At 48.3% G+C, this 21,805-nt stretch overlaps 1 protein-coding gene across 1 annotated transcript in view; it reads left to right on the top strand.

Moving 5' to 3' along the window:
- Nucleotides 1–619: 619 nt before the first annotated feature.
- The window catches only part of KRT80 (keratin 80), a 33,087-nt gene continuing 11,901 nt past the window's right edge, over nt 620–21,805 (top strand). The window contains exons 1-2 of the mRNA XM_043968943.1: nt 620–937; nt 14,247–14,455. Of these exons, the coding sequence (XP_043824878.1) occupies nt 635–937; nt 14,247–14,455 (512 nt within the window). The 5' untranslated portion in view covers nt 620–634. The remainder of the gene's footprint in view (nt 938–14,246; nt 14,456–21,805) is intronic.

The raw sequence follows: 21,805 nt of genomic DNA, 5'->3' as shown, positions 1-21,805 counted from the left end.
GGGAGGAAGAAAAAAAGGAGGGAAGGAAAGAGGAGGGAAAAGAAAGCTCCTTCTAAAAGCTGTTTTTCACTGTCAGTCTGGCACCTGAGGAACCACCATCCACACCTGAGAGCCCAGGGCCAGGGCACAGCGTTGCCTCAGCTTTTCCAGAAGTATGTGAGTATGACTACGTCACCCCTCAGGTATGCCACTGAGGTCTGTGGTGAGAGCTTCTCTCTCTTTCTCCTTCCTTGTTGTGTCTACCCTACCTCTCTCCCACCCACCCACCCTAGGGCTCCTCCCCTCCCCTCCACCCCCATTCGGAGCCTGACCTGGGTTTTGTTTGGGAGCCTAACAACCCACTCATAGCAAACTACCTCAAGAGGGGAAGGGAGGGGAAGGATTCAGGGAGGTGTTGGGGGGGGGAGGGAGGAGGGAGGAGGGAGCAGCATCATCTAACAGGTTGGTCTGGCTGGGAGGCGTCACGCCCTCCCCGAGTAGGTAATGAGCACAGCACAACAGGTGTTTGCTCCTCATTACCCAGCTCTCTCCTGCCTGGTGAAGACAGTAGAAGACTGGCAGACCCCAGCAGCCACATTCTCACCCAGAGTGCTCCCTTGGGTACCCGGCCTCAGTGCCCCCCAGGGGGGGCAAGATGGCCTGCCAGTCCAGCGTCACTTTCAGCAGCTTCAGCAGCAGTGGAGCAGCCCCAGTGTGGGGCACTGGACCAGGATCCTTGGGATGGAATGGCTGTGGCGGGGCCAACCCCAACCCCAGCTTCAGCTCGAGAAGTCTCAGCAGCTGTGGGTCAAGAGGCACCTTCCAAAAGGTGACCGTGAACTCCAGTCTCCTAGTGCCCTTGGACATCAAGTTGGACCCCACCATCCAGCAACAGAAGAATCAGGAGAAGGAGGAACTGAAGACACTCAATGACAAGTTTGCCTCTTTGATTGGGAAGGTAAGAGGAGGCAGCAGGGGAGCTTTTAGCGAAGTCAGCTTTTTTGGTAACCTTATGCAAGAAGAAAGGGACGGTGACATTGGTCTCTGGCTGACTCCAAGACTGCAAAGTGGGTTTGTTTTGCCTCTTGCTCCTCCCTCCCCATGGCCCTGGCTCTGAGCATCCCCTAGGATCCCTCACCAGCCAATGGTAAGGCAGGATATTTAGCTGGGCTAGTCTCTGAGAAGGGGCGGGACTCTCCCAGCTCCATCCAAATACTTAGCAGGAAGAGGGGACAGCACATGCTGTCCTTGAAGGACGTCTGGGTATTAAAACAGGTTTAATAAAGATAAAGTGTATTGGCCATCCTACCTGGGCATGGGGGATGGAGTGAAATGGTGTTTATAATATTTAGAGCTGCTCCCCAAAGTGCACATGCTGGCTTGTAGCCCCTTCTACCCCATCAGATTCTCTTCTGTATATGGGTCTTAGAGGCCGTCAAAACCAACACCCTCACTTAACAGATGAGAAAACTGAGGAACAGAGAGGTTAAGTAACTTCCTCAGGTTCACACAGCCAGTAAGCATCTGAGGTAGGATTTGAATCCAAGTCTTCCTGACTCAAAGGTCTGACCCTGTGCTTTAAAAAAATGCTATAAAAGTAGAGGTAGAGATTTGTCAAGGAGCAGAGAACAACCAAAGCCCCAATCTCTCTCCAGCCATCCCTCAGGAGCCACTGACTGTGTTCCTGTCCCTTTTTTGTCATCCTGGGAAGGTGCACTATCCTTCTTGGTCCTCTTTGACCAGCTCCCGAGAGTCTCTGCTGAGCTGAGGCAGAGAAGCTGGGGGAGGGGGGAGGGGGGGGGAGGCTGAACCAGGAGGAGGATGTAGGACCGGATGAGGATGCTGCCTCAGGCATGTCAAGGGATAGGAATGTTGGCGGTGATGCTGGGATGCAGGAGATAGCCCAACACGTGGCCTCCCAGTTCCCCAGCTCTCAAGCCCCATCCCCTCTGCCTCCCCATCCCCTCAGTCCTGAACTGTCTTGATGCTCCCCAAAGTGCACATGCAGGGCGGGAGTCCCTTCTCCCTCATCAGATTCTCTCCTGCAGGCATTTGAGGTAGAGCAGGAAGACAATAATCATAGCTAGCATTCATCTAACTCTTTAAGACTTACAGAAGGCTTTACATAGACACCTCATATCCTCACAACAACAGGTGAGGTAGGTGCTTTTGTTATCTCCATTTTTATTAATGGGGTTGACAAAGGTTAAGTGACTTGTCCAGGGTCATGCGGCTAGTAAATGTTTGAGACAGGATTCAAATTCAGATCTGTTTGGAATCCAAGCCCCATCCTCCAACCTAGCTACCTCCCTGAAGAACAATTGTCTAGCTAGGTGAGAACTTTCTGCCAAGCCCTAACAACTGATAAGTCCCCAAACTGTAATTTCCCTCCAATGACAAGCAATTTGTGCATGGGAGGCAGGTCCCTGCAGAGCTCTCCTCTCCAATCCCAGCTTAATCCCTTAAAAGGATTGCTTCATGGAACTATGTAATTTGGCCAGGATGGGTGACTTTTCTCACTTGAATGCCAGCGCTGATATCACTTTGAGCTGTTGCCACGGGGAGAGAGGAAGCCGGAGGTTTTTTTTATCGGGCACTGGGCAGGATGACCCCAAACATCAGGGAGCTCGTGCCCCAGAAGCTGGTATAGAGGAGACTGCCCTTCGAATGCTTTGCCCCGGAAGTTATGCCCTGGGCTCCCCCCAGCCCCAAGGTTCCCTTCAGGGTCACGAGCGTTGGCATTTGGCCAAGATGGGGCCCCACTGATTCTACAACTCTGCAAAGGCAGTGCGCTTGTCTAGCTCCTCTCTTGACCACTGCCCTTCTCCGTCCCGGCTCCTTCCCAGAGGACAGGAAGGAGAGGGCTCTGCTTCCAGAGCTTACAACATACTGGGGAAGATGGACAGAAGCCAGAGCAGCTGGGCAGAACACTAAATCACTGTAGGTTGGGGGGCTTTCAGGGAAGGCTTCCTGAAGACAGGAGTGAGGAGAGGGGAAGGGACAGCTCTGGGGAATCACTAAGGAGAGCCTAAAAAGCTGCAGGAAAATTCAGGAGGAAAGGGAATGGGGGGTGTTATTGGAATAGAGGCCCTGCCGGAGGTTCGGGCAAAATAGAGGGAATGAAGGAGGAGACAGAGAAGAAACTGATAATCATCTGATCCAACCTTTGAAATATGAGGAATCTAAGGCATTTCCCTCCATCCCCTATTTATTCCCCATGGCTAAAGTGAAAATGACAACCAGCATTTGTATAACGATTTTAGATTTGCAAAGCACTTTACCTAGATTATCTCTAGGGGGGTGTAGGTGCTATTATCCCCATTTTACAAGATAAGGAAACCGTGGCAGACAGAGGTCAATGGCTTGCCCGGGGTGACCCAGCTAGAAAGGGTCTGAGGCTGGACTAGAACTCAGAACTTCTTAGATGTGAATTAGAACTCTTAGAACTTTTTGCTGCAAGTCCAGTGCTCCATACATTGTGCCACCCAGCTACCTCAAGGTGATTTTAAAAGTTACAGAATTAGTTAGGAGAGGGGTGGAGACAAGGAGCAGGAGAGGGGGGGCTCCAGGGATGATAAGAGAATGAGGGAATAGTAGAAATGGGAAGAATTGGGGCAGCTAGGTGGCACAGTGGATAAAGCACCCACCCCGGATTCAGGAGGACCTGAGTTCAAATCCGGCCTCAGACAGTTGACACTTACTAGGCTGTGTGACTTTGGGCAAGTCACTTAATCCACATTGCCCAAGAAAAGGAAAGAAAGAAAGAAAGAAGGAAGGAAGGAAAGAAATGGGAAGAATCAGAGGGAGCAAAGATTATTTCCTCTAGAGATGAGAAAGCAGAGGCTCATTGGCCACTGATCATAAAAAAACGATGGTCACACTGACATCAGCTAGCTCTTTAAAGCCTGCCAAGTACTTCAGACACATGTTCTCGTTCAGTCCTCACCACAACCCTGCGACAGAGGCACGACCTGTAAAATGGGGGTATTGTTATATGTCCATTTTACAGATTAGAAAATTGAGAGTGTAGGGGGCAGCTAGGTGGTACAGTGGATAAAACACAGGCCGTGGATTCAGGAAGGACCTGAGTTTAAATCCAACCTTGGACACTTGACACTTATTAGCTGTGTGACCCTGGGCAAGTCACTTAACCCCAATTGCCTCACCAAAAAAAAAAGAAAGAAAGAAAGAAAGAAAAAAAAAAATCCAGACTGTAACTTTTGCAGGATCCTAGATTTGGAGCCAAAAGGGATCTTAGAGATAATTTACAGATTTTACAGATGAAGAAACTGAGGCTTCCTAAACTTAAGTGACTTGTCCCAGGTCACGGAAGCAGGAAGCAATGGAGTCAGGATTTGAACTCATATTCTCTTGTGTCTTTTCCATTACACCCACCCTGTCTGTCAGTCGGTGAAAAGGGCACCTTTGGGGGGGGAGGGGCAGGAATGGTCCATGAATGGATCCTCTTCATTCCCTGAGGACAAAGCAAAGGGAAATGTACTGAAGTGAGGCAGTAAGGAGGAGATGGAAGGAGATTGTGAAATTTGAGCCTCTAGAGATGGGAGCAAAGGGAGGCACTGGCCTCATCTGGGCTGCCTGGAGGCGGAGAGATGACTGAGATAATCTCCACTAGTCCCTAATGAATTCCAGGGTTAGGAGAGAGCTCTGGATACGGTGAGTGCCATCCCCTGCGTGCAGCAGGCTAGCCAGTAGCCATACCAAGGGAGAGAGGGTGCCTCACCCTCCCTGAACAGAGAACATTCTACCTAGGAGCAAAGAGATAGAGCAATACTCCAGGGTCTTTCCAGACAGGAGAGGAGAGGGGGAGCTCATAGCCTAGGGAAGAGGCCCAGCCAGGAAGTCACAGAATGCAGGGCATAGTTAGATAAGGACAGAGAACTGGCTACGGAGAACTCTAACCCCCCTTGTGCTAATCCCCACCCCCCCACCCCCAACCCAACCCCACACACCTCATAGCCAGAATCAGACAGACTTTCTGACTTTCTGTACGAGGCCGGGCTATGGGACAAAGTGTTCAGGGGCATGAATCCAAGAAAGTCTACAAAGATCAGTTTCCCACCCAGGCCTGAGGGAGCATCTCCCCCACTCCCTAGAGCCCCCTCATTCATCCTGCATCCTCCTAGGGCCAGAGAAGGACCACCCAGGCAGGAGCTAAGCTGTGCCTAGGGCTGGGGAGCAGGGGATTGCACCTTCCTGAAAGAGTCCCAGAGGGTTAGCCCATCCCTGCTTGGAGTAGATTCCTTTGGCCTTTTGGAGACAACTAAACTGGCACCTCATCTGGCTCTGGATTAGTGGCCCTTCCCAGCCCTTTTGTTCCCAGCACGGGCATTGAGGGAGGAGGCCTCCAGAAGAGAAGAGTCTTTGGGGAGTTCCTGGGTGGGGGACAGACTCTCACATCCTGATTCCCTCTCCACCCACTATGACAACATGGGGCTCTTTGAGGGGGCAAATGGGCTCCCAGTCCCAGGACTAGAGGTCCCCTCACCTTTAGAGCACTTGGTTTCATTCACACTCTCTTCCTGAGTAAAATTAACTGGGGCTTCAACCAGGAGCCTGAGGTTAGATGGAAGGCAAACCTTCTGGGAGGGAAGATTTGTCTATACACCATGGGTGGAGGAAAGAGAACCTCACGTGTCTCCTCCCTCTCCACCCACTGCATAAACATGGGACTCCTGCCCAGGTACGGAAGGTGGGAGATCACTATGGTGGTGGGAGAAGTAATTCTCCTTCCTCCATCCCCCCCTTCCCAACTCTCTCTCTCTCTCTCTCTCTCTCTCTCTCTCTTTCATAAACACACACACAGATGCTCACACATTCTGATCTCTCTGAACTAATCTAGCTATGACCACTACAGGAGGTAGACTAGACTTGAGAAAGACCTTAGGTAGAGCTTTCCAGAAGGCAGAAGTCAAGATAATCAATCCAGCATCAACTGAATCTTTTCCCCTTGGTCTTCCTGGCATAAAGACTGAAAAAAATCCACAGTCTGCCCTGAGACAGGTAGATAGCCCAATTTGACCTCTAGAGTGCTAAAGGTCACACATTTGTAAAAAGGTTGGGGTCAGCAGAGAGAGAAGTGAAGAGAGATACATGTGAGAGATACACCATCCCAAGCCCAAGAGCAGAAGGGAATCCACAGAAACTCCAGACCTGAGAATAACGGTAATTAGACCTAAGCAAGGAGCCCTTGATGGGAAGAGGGGCAGCACTTGTTGACTAGGCTGGCAGGCCCCACCACCTAGGGTTATTCGAGCAAGCCCAAAGATTACTTGGCTTATTTCACAGCCAGAGCATCAATGACAACAGAGGTCTGTCCTGTCCAAGATTGAGGAGCTCAGCTTCCCCTCTGTGCTAAATAATTTTGCCCTGCCCCTATGCAGCCCTGGTCCCAGAGCATAGCAGGAGAAGTGAGAAGAAACATAGTCTCTGCCCCCAGGGAGCTTCCAGTCTGGTGAGAGAGGTGAGACTCAGCCAAAGAGGAGCATCGAGTCAAGGACAGAATGTAAATGGAGGCCTTCAGTGCTTTGGGGGCACAGACCACCGAAGACAGTTGGGGTGAATCAGGGAAGGCTTCATGAAGGAGATAGATTTATTAGAAGAGTAGGATATGAGCTGGTAGAAAGGAGATGGGCAGGTACCCAAGCTAGGCAGAAATATTTATGGGACAATCGAAGGTGAAGAGAAGTGGTATCAACTGGAAAAAGAGAGTGATGAAGGAATGAAGACACAGCTAGAAAGGACATTATAAGCCATCTAGTTCAGCCCCCTCTTCTAACAAATCAGAAAACTGAGGCCTAGAGAGGTACGTTGACTTGTCCAAGGTCACACAAGTAAGAAGCAGTCTAAATTTTCTTTTTTGGTGGGGCAATGAGGGTTAAGTGACTTGCCCAGGGTCACACAGCTAGTGTCAAGTGTCTGAGGCTGGAGGATTTAAACTCAGGTCCTCCTGAATCCAGGGCCAGTGCACATATCTAGCTGCCCCTGAGGCAGTCTAAATTTCAACCCAGCTCCTCTAGACCCTCACTGTTCCCCTCTGCCTCCCATGTCTGGGTTTGGTTTCACAGAATTCAAATAGGAACATGGAAGAGGGAGGACTGTGAACCTTAAGGTTGATATTGCTGGAGTAGTCACTCAGCAGGGCAGACACAAGGCAGGGGAGGAGGGAGATTAGAGAGCAGACAGCAGCAGCAGCAGCTGTCACCTACAGTCTTCATGGCTGGGAGCTGATAAGTGATAAGCCAAGAGGGTATAACAGTAGGGATGGAACAAGGTTAAAATAGAATTACTCTGACAGACCAGTTGACAGGTGTCACTAGATGTCATCTAAGGGTAGCCTGCTCACTGCCTTGGAATGGAGAGAAAAGCTGCTGACAGGATGGCACGTGCAATATCACCAGTCCAAGAACAAGACTTTAGTTTATTCCCTGTGCCAGCCTATTCCAATGCTCGGATCTCTCTCCCTAACTGTCTGTCAGTTTTTAATTAGGATCAGTAGAAAGGAGAACTTGGGGCTGACCATATTCCAGAGTGCTACATAAAACACTACCTGTAGGGGCTCGGGGATCTCAGCACTTATTGATGTTGTCCATTTCATATCATAGCTGTTTGTGTTCATGTTTTCTCTCCCCTATTGGACAGGGAGAAGTCAGGGGCCTCATTTCATTCTTCCTTGGATTCAAGGAACCTAGCACAGTGTGCTGATAGCCCACCCCATATAATGTTCTTAAGAAATATTTGTTGGATTGAATTTATGTGTTGGTAACCCCTACATGTGGGATCAACTTGGCCTTCGTGGTGTCTCATTAATTAGCCACCGATTTGGGATTGTAACAGGGTCATATCTGAGTTCAGACAGACATTCCTGTTCATAATAACTTGACATTTTTAATGCACCTTAGACAGTCAATAAGTGTTTATTCAGTTGTTTCAGTCATGTTCGACTATTCGTGACCCCATTTGGGGTTTTCTTGGAAGAGATACTAGAGTGGTTTATCATTTCCTTCTCCAGCTCATTTTACAGTTGAGGAAACTGAGGCGAACAGTGTTCAAGATGACTTGCCTACAATGCACGCTCACACTAACACGTTAGTAAGTGACTGCGGTTGGATGATTTTTCCACGAGTCCAGGCCCTCCGATACTCATCACACCTGCCCAACCACTGTAGCCACCTAGCTGCCCTAGCGCTGGATTTTAAAAGGAGGCTAAAAGATAGTGTAGTCCCTGTGCTCAAGTAACCCACAACTCTATGGAGGGAGACAACAAGCAAATAGATGTGTACAAACAAGCTCTATGCAGGCAGATAGTTGAGAAAGAAGCATTAGAACTAACAGGGGTTGGGAAATACTCTCCTAAGAGGTGGGATTTTAGGTGGGACTGATACCCATGATGTTGGTCCTCTTCGAAAACAAAAAAGGAATGACAACCCACAACAAAGGAAGCCAGTAGACAGAGATGAGGAGAGAGAGCATTCCAGGCATGGGAAATAGCCAGAGAAAGTGCCCAGAACCGAGAGATAGAGTATCTTGTTTTGTTTGTGAGATAGCCATGAGGACAATGTCACTGGATTGAAGCATCCATGGTTAGGAGTGAGGTGAAAAAGACTGGAAAGGGAGGAGGGGACTAGGTTAGGCTTTGGATGTTAAAGAGACTTTGTATTTGGTACTGGGGGTGATAGGGAGCCACTGAAGTTTATTGAGTAAGGTCAGACCTGAGCTTTAGGTAAAATCACTTTGGTGACTAAGTGGAGAATGGAATGAGGAGAGACTTGAGGCAGGCAGACCCACCAACAGGCCTATTGCAATAATCAGGTATGAGGTGGTAAGGCTTTGTACCAGATTGGTGGCCAGTGTTAAAGGAGAGAGAAGGGGAAATATTCAAGGCGAAATCAAGCAAGCCTTGGCAACAGATTGGCTATAACTGGGGGGGAGGGGGGGTGATAAGAATAATAATGAGGAGTTGAGCGTCTGCAAGCTTGAGGACTTTAAAATTTAAATCTGCAAAATTCTAAATGTTATTTTCATTGGAGTCTTACAACAACCCTGCAATTTGGTACCATAATTATTATTCCCATTTTACAAATAAGGTCCATGGTCTAAGAGTTAATAAGTATCAGATCCAACACTGGAGCCCTGGTTGGAGGGCAGCAAATGCAAATGAATGAATAAAATGCAGACTATGACTTCACCCTATCTAGTAGGAAACCATAAAATATGAGCACAAAGAGATAGGTACAAAACAGAGACAAAAGCTTAGGCTCCATACAGACCAGCATCTTGCAGAGACCCAAGGAGAAACAGTCACTTCCTTCTCCAGGTCTTCAGCATCTTCAAATCCTCCAGATGTTTCTGCCTGAAACCAAGAGAGTCTTTAATCCCCAGACAAGCCCTTCCCCGACCCCTCCCATCCGGCAGCTCTGCCAGCAGCACCAGCCCATGGTCTTAGCGCACTGCCCAACAGGTCTTCCATCACCAGTCCCCAGCAGCCCTCATCAGCAGTCTCTAGTGACCATAATCTTCCCTCACTTCCCTGGGAGAGCCCAGGACAGAGCCAGGTGAGCAGTCTTGCCATATGACTCCCCTCCAGCAAGGGCTACCCCCAGACCAAAGGTCTCTGAGAACCCACCACTTCCCAGCCTTGCCCAATGACTCTCCAACTCAGCCTCTACCCATCCCTGAGCCAGCGAGGCAACACAGTGGCTGAGGAGATCTGTGCTGCTCTTCTTTCTTCAGCCTCTTTCTCCCCTCTTTCACCAGTGCTTAATGGCCCCCTTTCTTATTAACTTTTCTCTCTGCATCTCTCCGGTCCCTGTGATAACTTCACCTTAAGATCACAGATTTGGAGTTAGAAGGGACCTTCATCCATCTAGTCAAAGCCTCTCATTTTGCAATAAGGAAACTGAGGCTGGGAGAAATAACATGAACTGTCCAAGGTCACAGAAGTGGGGAGTGGCAGGCCTGAGTGTCAAACCCAGGGCCACTGACCCTAAACCCTGAGCTCCATCCATTGTGCCACATTTCCCTCCTGATCTGTATTTGTTGAGATATTGCTGTGTGAACATAGAGTAAAAACACTGCATTGACCTATGTAGCTAGTCTCACTGGTAGCTGTTTCCAGTCAGGAAAGAGGAACAAGTCAAATACTGAATGCCTCCTAGAAACCATTGTTCCTTCTCTGGAACCTCAAAAATGCCAGCCTTCACCCCCCCCAACTCTCTTCCCTTCTGTACCCCTCTCTGTCTCCTGCCCACGTCCTGCCTGCATTGGATGTTTCCTTTTCTGTTTGAAGATACAACCAGAAGTAGGACTCCACTGAGTTCACTCTACATTAGAGAGGGGGTAGATAAAAGTAAAAAACTTCCAGACAGTCCCAGAAATACCAAGTGCTGGGCTCTGGCCCAGAGAGTCTTTTCTCAAGATATTCCATTAGCCAGCCTTGCAGATTGGTACATGCTGTCCAATATGCAACTACGAAGGAGGACACAGGACTGGCATGGTTCAATGGGAGGAGCCATCAGCAGGCGCCAAGGGAAGGAGCCCTCCTCGGGAAAGGGTGTGGTCCACCTCCAAGATAGTAAACAGGATACTAACCAGGTCAAGGCAGAGTTCAACACAATAATAATAGCCCACATTTATATGGTCTTTTTTTTTTTTTAAGCCAGTCTAGTGATATCATTCATGTAGGGAGCTCCAAGGGATGAACTCCCCCTAGTAATGCAGGTCAGCACCTTCTCTGCTTCAAATAGCCAGAGAGTCATCTGGGGCACTGAGAGGTTAAATGATTTGCCCAGGGTCACACTGCCCCAGGATTATCAGAGGTAGGGCTTGAATACAGGTCTCCTTGACACCCAAGCCAGCTCTCTATCCACTGTACTACTTTGCCTCCCATGATAAACCTTTAAGGTGTATTACAAAACACTTTTCTGGAGTCACATAGGATTGCAGTAAGGGAGCTAGATTTGATGTTAGAAAACCTAGATTTGAGACCTGACCTTGAAATTGATCAGCTTTGTGAATTTCAACAAGTCACTTCTCCCCTCTGAGGCTCTCTGTAAAAGGCTCCACTCTAAGATACTTTCCAGATCTAAGGGAACTCAGGCAGATGGTATTAATAATATTAATCACATTTTAAAGATGAGGAAATTGATAGGTTACCATGTACAGAAGGCTAAGAGATAATCCTAGTCCAGTGTTGTAGGTAAGCCTTGCTCCTGTGGAAGAATGGATCTCTTGAGTTTGGGAGTTCTGAGCTGCAGTTGTGTTAAAGCCTATTGGGTGTTTGCCCTAAGGCTAGCACAAATATGGTGAGCCCTCAGCAGGAAGGGTCACCCAGGCTACCTAAGGAGGAGTGAGCCAACCAGGATAAAATCTTCCATACCAATTAGTACTGAGTTCAAACCCATCACTGGACACTGCACTTCCAATCTGGACAAGAGAGGGAGATCCAGTCTAGGGAAGAAGGGAAAGGAAAGGAAGGGAAGGAAGAGGAAAGAGGGGAAAGGGGAAAAAAAGGGTGGAAAGGAAAATAAACTTATCCTTATGCCAGTCTGAGAAGAAAGCCCAAGCCACCTCTACTCTATTCCAATTCCACCCCCATACCACAGACCCCAGCAGCACTTACCCAAATCATGGCAAATCCATTGTCACTAGTCCCTAGAAACCCCCATCAGTGGTGCCTCATGACTACAGTCTGTTCCCCTCTCTCCCATGATCATACAGCTGCCCAAGTGTAGGAACTGGAATCCCAGAGGGCTATGTCAGAGACAACAAAAGGAGTTTACAACAGTGGTCCGGGGCCAGGGAAGTCAGCACCAAATCAGAGAGAAACCCACTCCCAAGAGTAACAACAGACCTGGGGAGATGAGATGCTATTTCAGAGTTTCTCTGTCCAAGATGAGCTTCTCTTGCAATAGAAGCAAGCTGGCCATGGCCCCTTGATGCTCCCCTTGCATAGGCATTCCTCTCTATCCAAACATAAGCTTAGATGGCCACAGTCAACCTTTCTCTCATACCCAGGATCTCAGGCCTTAGGTCCATGGAGAAGGATGGGTATATTGAATCTCTCAAGTCCCCCAGCCTAACTTATCCCATCCCCACTCTTTTCATATCCCCAGGAATCCTTGCCATGTCTCTGCTTCTAAGTGCCAACAAAGAACTTAGAGGAGGCGGCATGGTACAGGGTTCAAATCTGCCTTCTGATACTTAGTAGCTGTGACCTTAAGCAAGTGACTTAACCTCTTTGAATTTCACTTTACTTCTCTGTAAAATGAAGGGGAGGGGGTGAATTGGACAGCCTCCCTTGAGCCCTAGATACCATGATCCTTGACTTCCAGTAGACATGTTACCATTTCATGGCAATTCTCACCCAGGAACCTTTAGCAGTTTATAGTTTCAACTCTTTCACACAGTGACACCTGGTTGTCATACACTGTCCCACAACGGGGAGATATATGCAGGTTGACAATGCATACATAATACACATGCATTCTCTAGTAATATAAGCATATGGCAAAAGGAATGTGCACTTTCTGTCCCCAGTCATAAGGGAAAGGCAATTTCTTTGGAAGATGTGAAGAGAAGGACTTTCCCTAACTCTTGTGGGGGAGCAGGGGGTAAGAAGCCTTGTTTGGGTTACAGAAAAATTAGGTGAGTGCTCGATTCACAATCACTGAGCCTACAAGTTGGGGAGAAAGTCTAAAAGGGTTTCAGCTTTCAACCTGAATCACAATCGTGAACCACATTTCCATTGAAGTCTAAGATTTACCAATCAACAAATATTCATTAAACACCTAATCTGTGTCAGCAACTGTGCTAAGTACTGGGGATAGGAGCACAAAGACAGGCCAGGAGGCCAGATATGCTTCAGAGGAAGGGAAGTATGAAGCCAGGAGGGGGAGAAAAAGGAAAGGAAAGGAACAAGCATTTATTAAGTGCCTACTATTTTCCAGACACTTTACAAATATTACCTCATTTGATCTTCACAACAACCCTGGGAGATAAGTACTATGATTATTCCCATTTTATAGCTAGGGAAACTGAGACAAACAGAAGTTAAGCGACTTGCCCAGGGACATACACCCAGTAAGTGTCTGAGGTCAGATTTGAACTCAGATCTTTCAGACACTAAGACCAGGGCTCTAGCTACTGGGCCATCTAGCTTCTTAGGGGGAGAGATGAGTTAGATGGAAGTGCAGCTACTGAAACTGCTGCCAACACTAAAATAGGCATGCTTGTCGGATAAGATTCCTATGCTCTGTAACTCCTAAATTCTGTAAGACAGTTATATTTTATCCTCTTTTGCTTTCTCTATTTAGTAAAGTTTTTTTCTAGAAAACCATACCCCTGGGGCAGCTAGGTGGTGTAGTGGATAAAACACCGGCCCTGGATTCAGGAGGACCTGAGTTCAAATCCAGTCTCAGACACTTGACATTTACTAGCTGTGTGACCCTGGGCAAGTCACTTAACCCTCATTTCCCCGAGGAAAGGACAGGACAGGACAGGACACCACACCTCTGTCTCAGGAGCAAAGAAAGGGAGCTTAGGCCAAGAGCTTCTGGGGCAGTGAGAGTACTCAGGAAACAAGAAAAGCATAGGCAGTCCCACTCCGTGTCCTCTACCTAAATGAGCTGTGAATGTAATGTTGGGTTCAGATTTCTCTGGCCAGCACATTTTAGAAAGGCCAAAGCTGGAGTACATTAAAAAAAAGGCAACCGAGGGGGTTGGGAGAGGTAGGGAGACCCTGTCGTAGTAGAGTGGACTGAGGAAACCAGGGATAGTGAAAGTGAAGAAAAGATGTGTAGGGACATCATTGCTATCCTCAAATATCTGAAAGGCCATCACGTGGAATAAATTCTGCTTGGCCCCCATAGAGCAAAACCAAGTAGAAGCGTAACAGCAGATTTCTCCTGAGAGCTGTCCAAAAAGCCAAGACAGCCTGAGGCGGGTCCTCATCCCGCCTGCCAAGTGGATGGCCACACTGGTCAGAGCTATCTCACGACCAGCGGCTATTCAGGTTAGAGTGAGACAGTGGAACCTCTGTGCTTGTGAGATTGAATTAAGAGAGAAGAGCAGAGGGAGGTACGATGAAAAGGCACCTGGATTTGGAGTCAGGGGACCTGAGTTCAAGTCTGTATGATCTGAAGTACATCTCAGATCCTCTTCATTCTTTTCCCCTCATTTGGACCCAGAGTCCCCTAGACCCCACCGAGTGGCTCAGCCCCAGACTCCTATGCCTTCCCTGACTCTTCTAGGTGCAGTCCCTGGAGCAACGGAACCAGTTGCTGCAAACCCGATGGTGCTTCCTGCAGGAGCAAGAGTCCACCTCAGTCGACTTCAGCCACATGTATGAGGAATACCTGAACCGCCTGCAGCAGGAGCTGAAGACAGTGAGCCAGGAGCGAGGTCAGCTTGAAGCCAACCTGATGCAGATGCTGGAGAAGGTGGAAGAATACAAGATCAAGTAAGTCTATGTCCCGGGACAGAAGTTGGTGCGATGATTCCGGGGGACAGGGAGGCCCAAGAGAGACATGATTGTTTCAACCGCACACAGAGGTCGGAGCAGCCTGAAGTCCCAGCCTATCCTGCTTCCACTCAGGGCCCCCAGGCACACTGCCTCTACCCCAACTTCCCTCAGAAGCTCTTCTTGCTACCATGAAAAGGAAGGCAAGGCAATTTATCTATAGAACAAAATGGTGGCAGCAATTGTCAATAACCCTTCCAAGGGCACCAGCCTCTCTCCCTACTCTGATGCTATTTGTAGTCTTTTTTATTGCAGCAAAGCTAATCCAAGCTTCTTTATAAACGTCCTTATACAAGAGCTGACTGTTGAGAGGAGGAAGAACAAGAGGTCCAAGAAAGAGCTCTCAGGGGCAGAAGTCTGAATGCCTTTCTCTGTTTGTCCATTTCCCTATAAGACACTTCCCTCATTTCCTCAAATTCTAGTCATTATGGCCGTAAGATTTTATGATCCACCCTGTCTGCCTAGTATTGTCAGCACTTTCACCCTACAGTCTCCCTGACTCAGGAACCCTAATATCCCACCTTCCCCCAACATCTGACCTCACCACTCTTAGAGTTCCCACCAACCACCCCCAGACAGTTGAATGGAGCCCAATACAGAGAGGCCCCAGACAAAGGAAATCCCATTTCTTCTAGGCCTGTCACCTAGTTCCACATTTCACTGTCGAATTTCTCTTTCAGTCTCCACCTAAATTCCATGAGGCCTTTATCTGAATTCTATTAGGCTTCTTGCCTAGTTTCTGTTCGGCTTATTTCTGATTTCTCATTTGGCCTCTCCCTGATTTTCATTCAGTTTTCTACCTTATTTCTTGTGGGCCTGCTGCCTGATTTCCATTAGGTTTTCTACCAGATTAGATCTGTAAGATCCCTCTCGATCTTAAAAAAAAAAAAATTATATGCTTGAATTCTATTTGGTCTGGCATGTGATCTCCATTAGAGTCACTGCCTAATTCTACTCAGTCCTAGGCATGGGCTCTATGGTTTCTCGTTTGGTTTTGGCTAACATCCCATAAAGCGGTCAAGGTCCAAGAAAGGTTCTTCCAAACTGGGCTCTGTGAGAAGCCAAGAGAAAGAGGACAAAATGAAAGGAGTAGATGATGATGAGATGAGAGAGAAATGCCCGGGCTCCCCAGAAAGAAGGGCTCAGGTTGAGGGAGGTAGGCAAGGGGATTATTTTCTATGTCCTGGCCCCCCCCAGGTTGCCCTGCACATTGGAGGGGGTGCCTGGGTGGCTTTGGGCTAGGTCCCAAGTCAGAGAGAACAGGGAGGGGCCAATCCTTGTCTCCACAAAACTGATGAGATCAGCCCTTGCTGCTGACAAGTAAACAGGTTGGGGTGGGGGTGGGGGGAACAAGGCAGCAAATTGAATTAAAGATATTTTGTGGAGCTGGACAGAGGTGGGGAAGGAAGGGCAGAGAGACAGGGTCACCCAGTCTGGGCTCTCAATGCAGGAAGGGGCAACCTCACTGGAACACAGAATTAGAGGAGATCAGGACTGGAAGGGATGTTTTCCAAATGAGACCCAAAGAGGAAGAACCATTTCCCCAAGTTTATTTCTATGGGAAGCTGGGGGCTAAGCTGGGATTCCTGATTCCTAGTCATGGGCTCTTTCCATAACCTGCCAGGGTCACCTCAAGGAGATTGGGGCTTGACACAATTGCTTCCTTCCCTTTGACCTGGAGAAAGGGGACGAAAGCCAGGCCTGCCTCCCCGAGTTCCCAGGTTCCATCACCTTCTGCACCATCTCCCCAAGTTCTAAGATGCCTAATGGGCAGCCTGCTGGGCAGATTGGGGATACCCTAGGCACCAGGGCCACACCCTGCCAGGTGAAAGCAGCAACTACTGAAGACATTAAGCAACCCCTCCTTAGGCGGTTGCCCCTGGCCTTGTCAATAGTATTCAAGACTTTCTCCCCTTCTCTCCCCTAAACTTTGACTTCTAATTTCACTCCCCCAGAACTGTCCTCTGTTGCCCTCTTCTCAGACACTGGGAAGGAGGATATGTGGAAGTAGCAAAAACCTATGGCTCAGGGGCAGCTAGGTGGTGCAGTGGATAAAGCACTGGCCCTGTTCTCAGACACTTGACACTTACTAGATGTGTGATCCTGGCCAAGTCACTTAACTCTCACTGCTGTGCCAAAAAAAAAAAAGAGAGAGAGAGAGAGAGAAGGGAAAAGAAAAGAAGAAAAAAGAAAGAAACCTATGGCTTTCAGAATAAGATGTCCCTGACTCTAGAGCAAAATAAAAAGGAATTGGACATTGGACAGCAAACCCAAAGGAAATTGGGGTAGGCCTGCTACATATCAGGCAAGAAGAACATTGGATCTCTCTGAGCTTCAGTTTCCTCATCTGTAAAATGGGATGGGCTCTTCTAGATGTTATTATGGTTCAGTCATTTGTCAGTCACATCCAACTCTTCTCAACCCCATTTGGGGTTTTCTTAGTGAAAATAATGGAATGGGGTTAAGTGACTTGCCCAGGGTCACACAGCCAGTAAGTGTCTGAGGTCAGATTTGGACTTGGGAAGATGAGTCTTCCTGACTCATCACTGAGACCCAGTGCTCTATCCACTGTGCCATCTAGTTGCCCCATTCTAGATGATTACTGTGATATTATGATCTGGGATATGAGAGGCCTCATGAAAATAAGCCATCAGCAGGGCAGCTAGATGGCGCAGTGGATAGAGTACCGGCCCTGGATTCAGGAGGACCTGAGTTCAAATCCGACCTCAGACACTTAACACTTACTAGCTGTGTGACCCTGGGCAAGTCACTTAACCCCAATTGCCTCATTAAAAAGAAAAGAAAAGAAGCCATCAGCTATGATGACAGTTCAGCAGTAGGCAATAATGAAGGTCAAGCGGTGGACCTCCTGAAAATTAGAAAGTCTGGTGGATCCTCAGTCTTTGAGTAGGTGCATAGCCATGAGAAGGAGAAGAAGCCACAATCTTAGGGACTTTCAAATCTAGGCAGAGGTTCCCTCTGACATGCCCACCCCCACCCCACAGACCCCACCACAGGAGTTCAATGGTGCCAGAGACCGGAAGAGAGAGAGATACCTTAGAACTCAAAAAGCCAGTCAACAAGCAGTTATTAAGTACTTGTTATGTGCTGAGGGTATCAAGAAAGGCAAAAGACAGCCCCTGTCCTCAGAGAGCTCACATTTTAATGAGGGAGACAAGATACACACCAAGAAGCATATACATGGTATTTGTGGTTGTTGTTCAGTCATTTTCAGTCATGTCCAGTTCTTCATGACCCCCATTGGGGGGTTTGCTTAGCAAAGATACCAGAGGGGTTTGCTATTCCCCTCCTCAGTCTCATTTTATGGATGAGGAAACGGGAGGCAGGACAGGGTGATGTGACTTGACACAGCTATTTTAGTGTACAAGGGCTGGAATTTAAAATCAGGTCTTCCCTGACTCCAGGCCTGGCTTTTCTATCCAGTGCAACACCATACCTGCCTCCCACTACGTGAATATATCCATTGTAAATAGAAGGTAGTCTTAGAAGGAAGGGCTGGGGAAAAGAGGGTAGGGACCAGGGAAATGCCTCTTGAGTAGATGGGATTTGAACTGAATAGTCAAAGAAGCCAACACAGCCAAAAGCTGGAGGGGGAGAAGGAGAGCATTTCAGGCATGGGGGACACTGAAAAGACACTGCAACCCCCTGATCCTATAGGGAAACTGAGGGCCCTAGGCTGAGAGACTTGCCCACAGCCATGCAGATAAGTTAGTGGGAGAGTTGGGAATAGAAGCCAGATGTCCTGAATCTCAGCTTGGGACTTTGACCCCCAGGGCATCTCCTATGGGAATCCAGGACAGAAGAGCATGGAGAGGTTGTTTTTCTCTCTGACCAGCAAGCAGCCTGATTTCCAGTAGACCAGTAGACCTGGTTTCTCTCTCTCTCTCTCTCTCTCTCTCTCTCTCGCTCTCGCTCTCGCTCTCGCTCTCGCTCTCGCTCTCTCTCTCTCTCTCTCTCTCTCGCTCTCTCGCTCTCTCGCTCTCTCGCTCTCTCGCTCTCTCGCTATCTCGCTCTCTCTCTCTTGCATGCTTCTGCACAGCTCTCAGATGGTACAGGTCAAGCCTGTGGGCAGGCCCTCCCACTCAGGATCCCCATGGAGCCCAAGGAGCCATGCCAGCTGGTGGCATGGTACGGGGCAGTAACTGGGGTATGGCAAGAAAGGACAGCTATAATTGCCACCAGAAGGTGATTCAGGAATTCCAGGGAGAAAATGATAGAAAAGAGAAGGAGGGACCATCTCTCAGGCGCAGCCCTAACCTTCAGGGCACCAGAAGCAAGCTTATAATGGAGAGGAAGGGAAACACCAGAGCTCCCTGAATGATTATACAGAGATCCTAGCTGGTACAGCCACAGGCTGAGTGTCAAGGAGCAGGTGGGAGGACGATGAATAGCTTACGAGCAATCCTACGCTCCATGGCAAACATTTTCCCAAGGGGAGACAGTTACACAAGATCTGGGAGTGTTGGATGGGGAGGAACCAAGAGAACTCAGGGACCTAGTCCCACTTCATCCCTAGCCCCATCCATCAGACAGGGTCGACATTCCAGCCTAAAGCCCAGCAAAGAACACTTGGAAGCCAAGGAGCAGCAGCACTGCCCAAGGACAACCCCTCATAGGTCATTCTATCTAGTCCCCTGCCTTCAAGAAGACCTCCCCAAGAAGAGAGGCTACCTCTCCATTTTTGTTCTGGCCTATTAGGTGATCTCTCCCAGGACCTAGCCCTAAGTACCCCCAGTGGCAATTACATCTGGTGATAAAACAGGCAGCTAGGAGGTGCGGTGGAATCAGAAAGCCTCATCTTCCTGAGCAAATTTGGCCTCACATGTGAACTAGCTGTGTGACCCTGTTTGCCTCAGTTTCCTCATCTGTAAAATGAGCTGGAGAGGAAATGGCAAACCACTCCAGTATCTCTGCCAAGAAAACCCCAAATGGGATCATGAAGAATCAGACATGACTGAACAACCACGAAGTCTAGGACAAAGGTTAGTGTCTAACTCCTAAAGGATCAGCCTTGGTGAGGGCATTGAAAGAGTATATAATAGGGGCAGCTAGGTGGCACAGTGGATAAAGCACCGGCCCTGGAGTCAGGAGGACCTGACTTTAAATCTAGCCATAGACACTTGACACCTACTAGCTGTGTGACCCTGGGCAAGTCACTTAACCCTCATAGCTCTGCCAAAAAAAAAGAAAGAAAAGAAAGAGTATATGATTCCATCCTCCTAGAAAAGACCTCACCCCTGTCCCTTGAGGAACTCCCACCCTGATAGAATAAATGAACTAAGACACAAATACAGAGTGACCAGGGGATAAAGCAAAGACATCAGGACTGGGAAGATGGAGGAAGGGTCATCAATGAAATCAGCCAGGGAAGGCTTCCCAGAGGAGAGGCCAGAAGAAAGAGCAGGAGGGTACAAAGAGCCCTAGATTCTGAGTCACAGGCTATGGGTTCAAGTTCAGCTACATGAGCTTGGGCAAATCACTTGCTTCTATTAGACTCGATTTCCCCATGTGTAAAATAAGGGTAATCATACACTTTTGACTTCACAGGGCTGTTGTGAGGAACACACTTTGCAAACCTTAAAGAAATATTGTTATTATGCAACATGTACAGCCTTAGGATAGGACTGGAGTAAGGAGAGGAGGAGGGGAGCTGAGAGGGCACCCATGAGCAGCCCATGTGAAGAGAGGCTGAGGTGGAAACAGGGTGCTGGGGGCAGGTTAGCCCGGCTAGAGCAGAGTGAAGCTGGGGTTATGGAAGAGGAGGAGGTGGGGAGATGGCAGGCCCCCTAGGGAAGGACAGTTAAAAGACAGACAGTGAAAGGAGACTGAAAACCAGGTTGGGTGTGCAATTGGGAAAGACTTCCCAAAGGAAGCAGGGCTGCAGGAAGAGGGGGATCAGGGAGTACCAGGGAGAGAAAAGCCTGATGAAGTTTAATGATGACATAGGATTTGGATGATGGGAGTGGCTCAACAGCTGCCCAGAGAATCCAAGCTGAAGGGTTATGGGGAGTCATGGCTTGAGGGTGAGGGTAAGGGCAAGAAAGTGACCCTGATTGCTAGGGTTATTAACTCTTTTCATGACCTCCCTGTGAAAATATGGAATGTGATTCTATCTTTTCCATTTCATGAATGGGAAACCTGAGTGAGCATGGGCAGTGGGGGATATCTATAGGAAGAAAGGAGAGTTGATAAAGCCCCGGCCCTGGATTCAAGAGGACCTGAGTTCAAATCCAGCCTCGGGCACTTGACACTTACTAGCTGTGTGACCTTGGGCAAGTGACTTAACCCTCATTGCCTGACCAAAAGAAAGGAAGGCAGGCAGGCAGGCAGAAAGAAAGAAAGAAAGAAAGAAAGAAAGAAGAAAGAAAGAAAGAAAGAAAAGAAAGAAAGAAAGGAAGAAAGAAAAGAAAGAAAGAAAAAAGAAGGAAGGAAGGAAGGAAGGAAGGAAGGAAGGAAGGAAGGAAGGAAGGAAGGAGGAAGGAAGGAAGGAAGGAAGGAAGGAAGGAAGAAGGAAGGAAGGAAGGAAGGAAGGAAGGAAGAGAGAGAGAAAGGAGAGTTGAGGCTGGGAGTACCAAGGAATTTCCCCCAGTGATATTATAGGTAGAGCTGGGAATAGGGGCCAGGTGGTCCTGATTTACATCCTCCTCCATATCTCAAGCTCTGAACTTGTGACCAGTTTTTCAAACACACAAAAGTGGAATCTCCCCCTGCCCCTTCTCCTCTCACTAACTTGCAGAGTTCTGAGGGGCAGAGTTCAGTTCTGGCCTTGCCTATTAGTATCTGCCTCAGAGTCTAGGTCAGATAACACTCCAAGCCTAAGGGACCTGCAATCCCTAGCTGGATTGTCCTCTTCCCTCTCGGTCCCTGAGGATGCTTGATTCTCAGTCATTCATAGGTCTCTGCCCATATATTCAACCAGAGTAAGTGAGCCCCTTGCTTCCCTCCTTACCCACACCCCACCACACATACTCCAAATACAAAAGAAGGGTAGAATTCAGAAATAACAAGATTTGTTAGTGCTACAAAAAAACCTAAATTCTGAGTGAATAAACAAAGCAAAAATGATCCTAGAGAACAAACAACAAAACACACCTGCCTCTTCTTTGGTGGAGAGGCAGGACATTACATACATACCTTGTCTGCTGAGGTCACTATAAAAGTGCTTTATGCTTAAGTATTTTTCACATGAGGTGTTCAGTTCTGGGTGAGTGGCAGGAAGGGCAATAGCCAGAAATGACTATTTAAGTAAAAATAAAAGGCATTAATAAA

Source organism: Dromiciops gliroides, chromosome 5, assembly GCF_019393635.1.
Source record: "Dromiciops gliroides isolate mDroGli1 chromosome 5, mDroGli1.pri, whole genome shotgun sequence".
Lineage (NCBI taxonomy): Eukaryota > Metazoa > Chordata > Mammalia > Microbiotheria > Microbiotheriidae > Dromiciops > Dromiciops gliroides.
The sequence above is the reverse complement of the archived record's forward strand: the minus strand, read 5'-3'. Positions and strand labels throughout refer to the sequence as shown.